This window comes from Mytilus californianus, unplaced genomic scaffold (assembly GCF_021869535.1).
Source record: "Mytilus californianus isolate M0D057914Y unplaced genomic scaffold, xbMytCali1.0.p SCAF_3, whole genome shotgun sequence".
In the NCBI taxonomy this organism is placed as follows: Eukaryota; Metazoa; Mollusca; class Bivalvia; order Mytilida; family Mytilidae; genus Mytilus; species Mytilus californianus.
The window spans coordinates 129,247,815-129,260,630 of NW_026262679.1; the positions used below are offsets into that span (position 1 = coordinate 129,247,815).

Sequence of the window (12,816 nt, forward strand, 5' to 3'; positions counted from 1 at the left end):
AATGATTTCAGTGAAAAATGAACAATTTGATATTATGTTTCAATTGATATAAAATTGGTCCTTATGTAATTGTGTCAGTTAAGTACTTTACCATGACTGGAAATTTTTGGGTCAAGTGGTAAGAATAGCTGTAAAAATAGAAATACTTCATGTATGTAATAGGGAAGTTAGATATACTTCAGATTAAAAGAGTTTTTACATGACTGGGAAATTTTTTCTTTATGTGTTACTGGACCAACACTTTCCTGTTTCAATTAATTGTTGATGTTTTACTTTGTAAGCAGTTTTTTTCAATGTCAATTTCTCTATTAGAGATTCATCCTTATTTAACGCATATCATAATTACAACTTCTCTGATTGAAGTTTAATTTAAGCAAATTGATACGATATTTTGTGTTTGTATCCAACTCATAAATTTAAGTTAGGGCATATTGATGAAATAAGATTCCAAAAATACATAAAAATTGGTATTTCATATCCTATCATAAAAATAAGAAGATGTGGTATGATTGTCAATGAGACAACTATCCACCAGAGACTAAATGATGTAGTAGTAAGCAACTATAGCTCACAGTGAACCTTCAACAATGGGCAAAACCCAAACTGCATAGCAAGCATAAAAAGGCCTCGAAATGACTAATGTAAAACAATTCAAACGAGAAACTAATGGCCTGATTTATCTACAAAACAATAAATGAAAAACAAATATGATTTACCGCAACATATGTTGACATCATTTATAAAGCAATCAAATATGAAAGTAGTCTTTCAAATCTTTCTTGTAAGCTTAAAAGACTAATCAATAAAGCTTAAAAGCATTATGTTATTGTTAAATAATTGTATTTTTGTGGATATATATCAAATTATTAATTTACTCTTACAGTTTGAATTCAACACAGCTGAAATGTCAGTTTCTTTGAAAATTGTATTTAAACATTACAAAAAAATTATTTTCCATTGGTGGATAAAATTTAACAGTAAAAGACAATAAAGATATAACATTCGGTATAATAAATTAAATATCACATAGCTGAGAGGGTGATAGAGCAGATTGCTACCCCTCGAAAGAACATTGTCAACATCGGCTTGGTAACAATCTGCTCTATCACCCTCTCAGCTATGTGTTATTTATATAATGTTTTTCTGTAGTGTTTATGCATTACTCTGGAATACAGCAACCAGTATTAGAATGTTAGAAAGAATGATTTCTATATAATGGCTGATTCATTTCTTTGAGGTTGCTCTTAATAGATTCAAGTTTTTTTTTGACACAATATCAGTAACTATTGTTTTACTTGTAGGCATGTTTGTTTTCCCCCTCTCCAAAACTATTATTACAAAGTAAATAGACTTTTCCTTACTAAATTTGAATATTCAGTCTGTGATGTACTTTTTGTTATTCTGTTGACCTAGATTTTGGTAGAATTGAGTACTCAAAAACTAGTTTAAATCTGACACCATGTTAATGTGTAACAGAGAATCTTTTCTGGCAATGTAGTCTTTCGTTTCGGAAGAAGTAAACAAGTGTAAAATATCTGTGACACACATTCCCTAGGGTTTTAATGTCTTAACAGAATAAACGCAGTAGTATGAAGAAGGAATACTTAGTGCATTTCATGGAAGTTATACATGCCTGAAGGAATGTACTCTTATGTTGTACCTGTCCTATGTCAGGAACTTTGTCTTAGGTTGTCTGTTTATATTTTTATGTTTTTTTGTCCTTTAAACTATAGATTTTATAATTCAGATGAATAAAATGCTTAATGGAATATTGTTAGCAACGTCATTACCTCCCCTGTAACTGTATCGTATGCCCTTAATGGAATATTGTTTGCCATTTTTTTATTGAATACAAATCATAAATTTATAGTGTTACAGAAATTTTAATTTATTGTTTATATATAAAAATAAGAAGATGTGGTATGATAACCCATTTTTAAATTATTGATTTGATGACATAATTAAGTCTCATGCTTTAACAAACCTACTTGACCTTTCTCATTTTAAGGATGACCTATAGATGTAAATCATTTGAAAAGATAAATCAGTTTTCCTTCTTCCCAGTGTTGTGTTTATTCCATCCGATATGAAACTCTAGGGAATATGTGTCAAGTGATCCACAGTTGCTAAAGTACATCGATAAACACATCTGTCATTTCTTACCAAAAAAACCCCAACCTGATTGAAATTCAGTTTATTGAAGATATGCAATTTGAGGCCAAAAATAAAATTGAAATTGAAATTGTTTGCTGTTGCATACCTACCCACCTACAAAGCAGCCTTCCCGAAAAATTTGTGACACAAATCATTTCAATTTATAAAAAAAGTTTTCTTGTCTATGTTGTTGGCCAAAAAACAAAAAAAATCCCTACCTACCTTCCCAACCCTACAAGGCATGGGTAGGCAACATCAAACAAAGAATTTTTTAAGGGTGGCCTGACTATTATCTTTATGTTCTTTGAAAGAAGCATAAAGGGATTCTGATAAACCATAGCCCTGAAATGGTTAAACTCAATTTGTTGAAAATTATTGATTTTTTGGGGTGTTTTTTTCAAAGTAAATTGTAAATTTGATTTGATTTGTGTTAATCTTTTTCTTGACAGAACAAGGAATAGGATTAGGAATTTTACTAATGAGAAGAGACCATAACGGAACCAGTCATATCTACATACAGGATGTCAAGTCTGGTTCCCCTGCTGATAAAGACGGAAGACTCAAGTAGGTTTATATGGTACTGAATAAGTAGGTGCTTTTATAAAGATGAAGTTCAAAAATGGAAAGCAAGCGACTTTAATATCACAACATTTTTATTTTATATTTTGTAGTTGTCTCCCTTTACTCAGAAGTTGATTTGATTGATTTGATTTTTGGTGTTTTAACGCCACTTTTAAGCCCGGAGAAAACCACCGACTTTCGATAGGAAAACTGACAATCCTAGTCAATTAAGATTGGAGTCAAGTGCACCCGCACGAGCGGGGTTTGAACTCACAACCTCAGTGTTGACTGGCTAGTGATTACAGTAGTAACTACTTAAACCACTCGGCCACCGAGGCCCGCCTCAAGAAGTTGACTGTCTTGGGGTGTTTCACTTGTACAGTTACGATGCATCTATGTATCTCAATTGCACGAGAAAAGTCACCCAAGCTATCTCTCAATCAAGATCTAGTGACCTCTATGTTTGCATTATTCAAATGAGAAGTTTTCTGATTAGGTGTTTAATACCCCAACAAACAAAGTTGGGGGCCTAGGTGGCCGAGTGGTCTAAGTAGTTACTACTGTAATCACTAGCCAGTCAACACTGAGGTTGTGAGTTCAAACCCCGCTCGTGAGGGTGCACTTGACTCCAATCTTAATTGACTAGGATTGTCAGTTTTCCTATCGAAGGTCAGTGGTTTTCTCCGGGCACTCCAGCTTCCTCCACCAAAAAAAACTGGCTGCCACGAAATAGCCCAAAGGCGGTGCTTAAAAGTGGCGTTAAAACACCAAAAATCAAATCAAATCACAAACAAAGTTTGGGTAGCATATATAGAAATCTGTCTTGTTCAGTTGTGAACTTTATTTATATTTATAGTATATTAATGATACTTGGTGGTATTGTTGCCAATCACCAGAGGATGTGTCAGGAATACGGTTGTAATGTCTGTCTTAAATATGTAATAATATATGTCACAAACTTAGTTCAGCTTTATATCCTCAATTCAGATATACAATGTGTTGCCCAACTTGACGTTTGAATACAGTAAGGATTATTTATGATGCTTGATGTAATTGTTGCTCTCAGCCAGATTGTGTGTTGCAAACAAAGTTAGAATAGAATAGAGAAAGGAAACGAGGAATGTTTCAAAGAGACAACAACCCGACCAAAGAGTAGAAAACAGCCCAGGGCCAAATGTTTGTAAGGTCGAGGTCAATAATTTTGAGTTACAGTGTGAAACATGTTATAGGAACACAAGCCTTGATTTTTTTTAGAGAATTTAATTTTTTAATACCAATACCTTTTAATAATAGTATACTTTATCATTCCATAATCACTACTTTAATGTCTCTGCTATTTTTGAACAGAAAAGAAGACATGATATTGGAAGTGAATGGTAGATCGTTACAGAACTTATCCTTATTAGATGCTCACCAAATATTTCGTGGTTTACAACCAGGCAATGTTACATTGGTTATTAAAAGGAAACAAAAACATAAGGTCAGATTTGAATTTTTTACAATTTCTATTTACTGGAAAATTGAATTTGGAGTTTCATAGCAAAATGTGGCATTTCTAAAGAAAGAATATACATCTTGTATTCATAACTCATAAACCTATACCCTTATTTCAATGAAAATTTCAAACTTTAGATCCGAACGTTATAATTTTTAACTTCAAAAAGTCCTCAGTGAGGATATAAGTTTGTGAGAATCTCTGCTCACATTTTCCCTTGAATCTATTTATTGTGATAAAAAGTGACTATAACGGGAAGTTAGGTTGTTAAATTATAGGTGGGATATGTATTAATGTTATTTCACTTGTCGTTTTTTTTACTGAAATAGCCAGTATTGCTAGGTTTAGTTGGCAAAGAAAAAGCTGAATGGCAGCTTGATTTTTACAATTTATATCATTTAAAGAATTTCAGCGTCATCATTATTTCAGAAAATTTAGGTTGCAAAGTAGTCCGAAAGAAAAAAAATTCCAAAAGGTTTTGATCCTCATAGCCAGAAGCTTTGTTAACTAAAGGATGATTTGAACAGATTTTTATAGTAAACAGGCTATTATTTCAACTTGGAATTATTTTTAATTATGGAATTTGCATAATTTCTCGGCTTGAAATTTTTAATAAATTCCATGTTTATTCTGTACTTTAATGTTCTGTGCTGCACACAACACTTTCTATTACACAGAAGATAGTACATTTTCAATAGAATGTACTGTGCCGCGCACAACACTATCTATACAAAATACATTTTATGGAAAGTGTTATGAACCGCTCAAAACAATTTATAATACCAAATAAACATGGAATTTATTAAAAATTTTAAGCACAAGAAGTTACGCAAATTCCATAATTAAAAATAATTCCAAGTTCAAATAATAGCCTGTTAGTACCATAGGACTAATAAAATTGAAAAGTTCTACTGTTTAATGAACTATAAACACCATTTTGTACAGTCTTTTCATTACATACTATTGTAGGAAGGAATTGATTGATATTCAGGTATAAATCTATATGGTACAGGCATGGAATAGTCTGGAAAAAAGTCAAGGTCATTCAACGTTCTTATGCTTTATGGTTTATTTATTCAAAAAACTATTATAAACTACATTAGATTTCTACATGTACTTTTAAAAAATCTTCACACCATATTTGAAGGTGATAGATTGTTATTGAACTTTTATTTGACCTTGACTTTTTTAAAGATATGAATAAAGTTTAGTTAAACTATAACATTTAGTTGAAATATTAACTTTGAATAGTATTAAATCATTTCTTTGTTTGTAAAAATGTACTGGAGTTACATGCTAAAACTATTATGATTACTGATCTGCCGGTAAACAGATTAATTTCCCTGCTAGGAAGTATAGAACTGGTTTAGAACAATGAAAGACAATGGTAAGAACTGAGTTTTGAAACTGTTACAGTGACAATGTATTTATAGGCCATCAATGTTATTTTTAATAAAACAATCAGTAGTTCAAAATACTCAAAGATCAAGTTGCAAAAGAAAGTCATTTTGTTTTGCCTATGATTAAAGTCATGATTCGCGAGACTTCTCTATAATATAAATGGTAGCAATGACATTGGCATTTATAATTTGCAGAAAATCTTACTATGTTATCCCCTCTTTCACCAATGTTATCAAATCTGTATGACCCATGTTCATTATGAAATCTTGTCACCTTGACCTCATTTTAAAGCTCCAGTGTTCAGGTTACCATAGGTCTTATCCTCAGTAACTATACATGCTAGGTCAACAGTATTTGGTATGTGGATTGTTGTGAGGAATATAGATCTGCCTGACTAAAATCTGTTGGTTCTGACCTCATTTCCGAGTGATCAGATTTATTTTAGGAATTTATGCCTTTCTAATATAAGACATATATAAGGCATTGATATCATTTTCATATTCCAGCGGTCAGCTTTAACTTTTAATATTTTAAAGCTTTATAAACCATAAAATATACATGGTAGGTTGAAATATTTTGTTTGTGAATTCATTACTTGAAAATATTGACCCGACAGATTTCATTTGACCTTAACCTGAGTTTGAGAAAACCTTACCTTTTAAAATAACTTAAAATGAAAATATTGCAGCATTCATTGTATTAACTCTTTGTCTAGAAAGATAGAAGCATAGACAATAATATTCCTTGAATCTAGCATGAACAAAACCCATATTTTACAGTAATCAGTATAAAAATATGATTTGGTATGATTGCCAATGAGACAACTATCCACCAGAGACCAAATGACGTAGAAGGTTTCTTTTCAATATTTCCTATGGTAACATTTACTCTATTCCATAATTACTTTCACCAGTTTGACAGTCCCTTCTGGAGAGTGAAGGCTGACCATCAATTTCTATCCCTGCATGGAAGTAGTTAAGAAGTAATACCATTATGTCTCTTTTGAAGATACCATTCATTAATTTTTATCAATAAAAAGCAAACTGATTATCCCAGATAAACTTATCTTTACCCTTGTGAATATGTGCATCTTGTAAATATATAATGTATAGTGTATTTCTCTTTGTATTAACCGGTGGATGATCACAATTCTACAATATACTACCGTTCCTAATTTATATTATTTCCAACATTAGATAACTGATTATACATAGAAAATTCTATTAAACATGAAGCACTTTTAAATAATCAGAAAATTCTATTAAACATGAAGTACTTTTAAACAATCAGAAAATTCTTTTAAACATGAAGCACTTTTTTAACTATCAGAAAATTCTATTTCTGAAATCTTAAAGTTTTGCTGATTTTATATCATTTGCTTGAAATAATTGGCAACCATAAGGCTGTCTGTACAAAAAATTACCAAGAGAATGATTGCTATGGTCATATAAGGGACCACATATATAATTTTATGGAAACATTAAGGATGGTGTCATCTAGAAGCCAAAAGACAGTTGGTCATCGTTACATTCTGCATTTCAGTTACTCAAAATGTATGTACACAGTGTCCAGAATAATAAAATAGAAAAGATAATTATGTGTAAATTTTATGTCCTCACTCCTTCTGTCCTTCCATTCTTTTGAAATCAAACAGTCGTCCAGACTTTTTGTTATGCCTGCAGATATTAATCTGCTTTCTAGTTTTACTATATATATGTAAAAAGAACTCAATTTTGGGGGATTTTAAAGCCACTCATTTCACTTTAAAAAGTTGTTGGTACGAATATTTCGGTTAACCAAAAAATAACAGTGATATCTGATTTGACTTCTGTGTTATAATGAAAATGTATTTACTGTATACAGTATTATATACCTACATTAGCATGGCATATGAAGAGGAGCTGTTATGAAAAAATGCTGCATAAGCGATGCTTTATTGCATGTTTATCGGGCTGCCTCTACAAAACCCGCTGGCAGTGCATGTTTAAATGTATATAAGGATTTTTATCTGGAGTTTACAAGAACATATGAATATAATAAATGATAGATTTGAAAACAATACTTTTATACTGAGCTCACGACATTTGTCTTATTTAATTCTGAACCTGCACTTATTTCATATTCCAATACTGAATAAAGTACATTTATAACTTATGATATTTTTTCTTCACTTAGTATGAATGCTTCACTAAATATAACTTAAGTTCTCAAAAACATCTGGAAAATATGCAATATCAGTTTATCTTAGCCACGTGATTAGTCAGTCAGAGCTGTTTCAAGGGAAACAACTCAGATAAAATTTATCTTCAGGTGAAATTAACAAATTTTAACTTGTATTCGTTTTTGTTGTCATTAGAAAACAAAACTTTTTTCTTTATTTTTCAGACTGTTGTGATAAATATCCCACAAGCCAAACCAGTTGTTAGATATAAACCAGCTAAAAACAACGATGAAGGTACGCCATTTGATTCTGATAACCCAGGATACATTTAATACTGTAGAGTGCTTTGGCATAGATCTGTTTTATTACTTTCTGGACCAGGAAAAGAGGGAACAATTTCTGTGCCTACTCTTTGTTATGGATTTTTTAATACATAGAGCTTTTGATCAATGAAGCATTAGTGAACTGTTTCAAACTGCATGTTATTTATTCATTAATTATATGTCTCAATTAATTTGTTTTTGTTTTTGTTGGCTAAAGTCTTGTGAAGTTCAGTAGAACTGTACATGTTATTTACATATTTGATTTATTCAGATTTTCTATTGTAGCATTTATTTAGTGCTGCAAATTTATGTATTCGTTGAAGCCTTGTCACGACAGTATACTGATTTATTCAGATTTTCTATTGTAGCATTTATTTAGTTCTACAAATTTCTGTATTCGTTGCCATGACAGTAAGTCAATCAGTATTACAGTTTTGTTTATTTAGTTTGTTTATTGTTTTACTTAATTTTGGCGCTCATGTTTTAGTGCCAAAAAGCTTTGCCATCATTTGATTTCTACCTGTCTTTTTTCATTCATCATTTATATTTCAATTTTTGTTCCTGCCTCACAAAAATAAGACCTACCATAGGCGTTTCTGCAGAACTGAAAGTTTACAAGATATTAACAAGTGCTTGTGATATTATGGTGTAGGTTTTTTTAATTACAGTCAAATCAATGTTACATATATAGTTTTCCTTCCAGTTTAAACTTAAACTTTTTTGCCATTAATCTATTGCAGGTTCATTCAGGATACATTTTCTATTGATGTAAACAAATTTCATGGAAAATTTTGCAAAGTTAAAACAATTTTCACTTTACTAGTACATATTGTTAATGGTTCTTGGTGCAGACAATTTCTCAGTTTAGAAATTCAATAGATAAACTAGCACACTTCAAAACTGAATGTTCTTCTGTTTGAAGTAAAGACAATTTTTTGGATTGAAAACACTATCGTAAATTAGGACAGAAAGGTGTACTCTATAGGATATATTTGTACATTTTTTTTGTAAATCATATTGAGAACGCTCTTGAAAATTATACACACGACTCTATCATGTTTAAATGATTATGAAATTAGAAAAAAATAGTAATTTTAAAATAGACCAAATTGAAAAAAGCCTTTACTTGTGATGTAATTGTTATAACTTTTGTGACAAGACGACTTATGAAGTTATATTTTTTAACTGGGTTTTCTGGAGGGGTAGTCCAACTATTAATTTGAGTACTTCTACAGGTGGATAGGCAGCTCCAAACTTTTTCCATGTGATAGCTTAAGAACTCTTAAACAAATCCTTTTCATTTTTTTGTCGAGCCTGCGACTTTTGTCGCAGAAAGCTCGACATAGGGATAGCGATCCGGCGGCGGCGGCGGCGGCGGCGGCGTTAGCTAACTTCTTAAAAGCTTTATATTTTAGAAGATGGAAGACCTGGATGCTTCATACTTTGTATATGGATGCCTCATGTTACGGTTTCAGTCAGTCACATGTCCAATGTCCTTGACCTCATTTTCATGGTTCAGTGACTACTTGAAAAAAAAGTTCAGATTTTTTGTAATGTTAAATTCTCTCTTATTATAAGTAATAGGATAACTATATTTGGTATGTGCGTACCTTGCAAGGTCCTCATGCCCGTCAGACAGTTTTCACTTGACCTCGACCTCATTTCATGGATCAGTGAACAAGGTTAAGTTTTCGTGGTCAAGTCCATATCTCAGATACTATAAGCAATAGGTCTAGTATATTCGGTGTATGGAAGGACTGTAAGGTGTACATGTCCAACTGGCAGGTGTCATCTGACCTTGACCTCATTTTCATGGTTCAGTGGTTATAGTTAAGTTTTTGTGTTTTGGTCTGTTTTTCTTATACTTTATGCAATAGGTCTACTTTATTTGGTGTATGGAATGATTGTAAGGTGTACATGTCTAGCTGGCAGGTGTCATCTGACCTTGACCTCATTTTCATGGTTCAGTGGTCAAAGTTAAGTTTTTGAGTTTTGGTCTTTTTTTCTAATACTGCATGCAATAGGTCAGCTATATTTGGTGTATGGAATGATTGTAAGGTGTACATGTCTAGCTGGCAGGTGTCATCTTACCTTGACCTCATTTTCATGGTTCAGTGGTCAAAGTTAAGTTTTTGAGTTTTGGTCTTTTTTTCTAATACTATATGCAATAGTTCAACTATATTTGGTGTATGGAAATATTTTATGATCTATATGTCAGTCACGCAGGTTTTATTTGACCTTGACCTCATTTTCAAGGTTCATTGCTCAGTGTTAAGTTTTTGTGTTTTCGTCTGTTTTTCTTAAACTATAAGCAATAGGTCAACTATATTTGTTGTATGGAAGAATTGTTAGCTGTACATGCCTGCCTAGCATGGTTCATCTGACCTTGACCTCATTTTCATGGTTCATTGGTCAATGTTTAGTTTACTTGGTTAATGTTAAGTTTATGTGACAGTTGTAATAAAGCTTTATATTTAGGACTATCAACATAATATCAATGATTAGTAAAGAAGGCGAGACATTTCAGCGTGTGCACTCTTGTGATTTAATGTTTCCCATGACAAAATGGAGATTGTTAGATATTGATGATTTTCACCATTGCAATTCAGGTGTTGTGTTTCTTGATAAAAACAAAAAATCTTCTTTTTGTCGTTTTAGTGCAATAACTTGAAAACCATTCAAATTTTATATATTTAGTTTCTCATGACAAAAATTTTTTGGAGGTGGAGTGTTACAAAATTACAATTACAAATATGTCTTCTGAAAACCAGTTTGCTGTCAATTTGAGATCCTTGTGTTTCATATATCATTACTTAAACTTCAGTGCAGTAAACAGTATATAAATATACAACCAGATTTAACCAATTTAAATTAAAGACAATATGTATCAAGAAGTTCACATGTTTGGAGACTGACATCAATGATAGTTTACTTTCCTCAGTTTTATATTTACCAACCAGATTTTATTAATGTCTTTATTTCTTGTTAGAAGATACATTTAGATCAATTAGGGTGTCTGTTGATCACCCAAAAGAGATGATATAATGATTGTTTAGTTAAACAAAACTAACTAAGAATTCAAAGCATTTGAATAATAACAAATAAACTTCTGCCTCCTGATGCGAGATTTTCTCGCTGTGTTGAAGACCCATTGGTGGCCTTAGGCTGTTTTCTGCTCTTTGGTCGGGTTGTTGTCTCTTTGACACATTCCCCGTTTCCATTCTCAATTTTATTCAATGTTGTAAGACGATGACATACACCAAATAGAAATGTTTTCTGAAACTGAAAATAGGATTTTAGTTGAGATATCTTTTTTTTTTACCAGGAATTACTTTTATAGATAGATTTTCACCGATATAAAGTTAGTCTGAAATCCCATTTAAAAACGGTCATATTTCCTCACTTATGTGGTTATCTTGGTAAATCTTTAGATATCTCTATTGTACTTATGCATTTTTTCAGGTTATCATTTTACATGTATTTCATAAGCATTTTTAATAACATATATATTTTGAATCATCAATTAGAATACTATGATACTCATAACATCAGATTCATTGCAAGAATTGAAAACCTGGTGAACAAAATGGCTTCTGTATCTTGGTATTTACTTAAGTGCAATACTGTTTTAAATGATGTCAACACCTACACCTATTTTGTATCATTGTTTTATAGTTCATGTTTTACTTTGTTCACCTTGTTTATCATTTATGTTGAAATTTCTGTAAATCAAACCACATTTAGTGCTCATACATACTCACATACCCAAATACAGACAGGATATTTACTTTTGGTTGATTTCCCCATTAGATAAGATAGTTAATGATTTTACATTCCAGAAACAGTGATGTAAGTTGGCTGATAATGGCAACTGTCTGGGAAATTGATTTTGCTCTTCATTTCACCAGCCCTGCCCCCCCTTTATAGAGCTACGTATATGGTAAATGCAAAGTCCTCTTCTAATGTTGCCTTGTGAACCCCCCTTTTTTCAAAAATCTTTATTCACAACCAAGTATTGTAATAGGGGAGATAACACTAATTTAATAAATAAAGACATATGTAAATAAATCCATATATGAAAATCGTATTTAACTGGAGTACATAGTGGTTTGGTTTACATTAATTTTTACTGTTTATAGTTCATCATGAAATCCACATCCATTATACTCTATACGACCAGTTCTGTAATTGTCAAAGGTTATAGTAACTGTTTAAAAAACAAGTCTGAGGAGGTGCAGACTTATATTGTATAAACATGTATGTTTTTAACTAATATTGTTTTCATTTGTATGTTAGCATGAATTAGTATAGCAATTTGTTATTTATGAGATTAATGTCATGTTCTACGAAATGTATAATTTTATTCACAGTTATGGCAAAATATTTGTCATTTATTTTCAGTTGAAATATAAATCATGAAACTAATTTGTGTTTTGCTTCTTTTAAACTGAATACTCATCCTTCTACCAAGAAATTGTACAGGGTTGGAATGTTACCTATATAATTTTACACTAGACTGTGACATCTTTGTAATACTATACTGGAATTCTTGTCATAAGATACTGCCAGTATGGTCCATACACGGAACTGAGAACTTAATTTTGAAGGCTTGATATCGTAAAAAAATATATCTTTACTGTGGATGCAATATTATTTGTTGGATAACGATTTTCATGGATATAAAAGATATAGGTAAACCAAGAATTTAGATATTCTACGAA

General features: G+C 31.5%; 1 protein-coding gene across 8 annotated transcripts in view; it reads left to right on the forward strand.

Moving 5' to 3' along the window:
* LOC127736192 (multiple PDZ domain protein-like) overlaps positions 1 to 12,816 on the forward strand; it is a 158,733-nt gene that overhangs the window by 45,480 nt on the left and 100,437 nt on the right. For 3 of the 8 annotated variants that reach the window (XM_052246772.1, XM_052246773.1, XM_052246774.1), the window contains 3 exons: positions 2,604 to 2,718; positions 4,063 to 4,195; positions 7,997 to 9,541. In XM_052246772.1, the coding sequence (XP_052102732.1) occupies positions 2,604 to 2,718; positions 4,063 to 4,195; positions 7,997 to 8,104 (356 nt within the window). In that variant the 3' untranslated portion in view covers positions 8,105 to 9,541. Of the gene's footprint in view, positions 1 to 2,603; positions 2,719 to 4,062; positions 4,196 to 5,179; positions 5,202 to 7,996; positions 9,973 to 12,816 lie in introns of those variants that run through there. The other 5 variants (XM_052246770.1, XM_052246767.1, XM_052246766.1 and 2 more) reach the window with 5 other exon arrangements.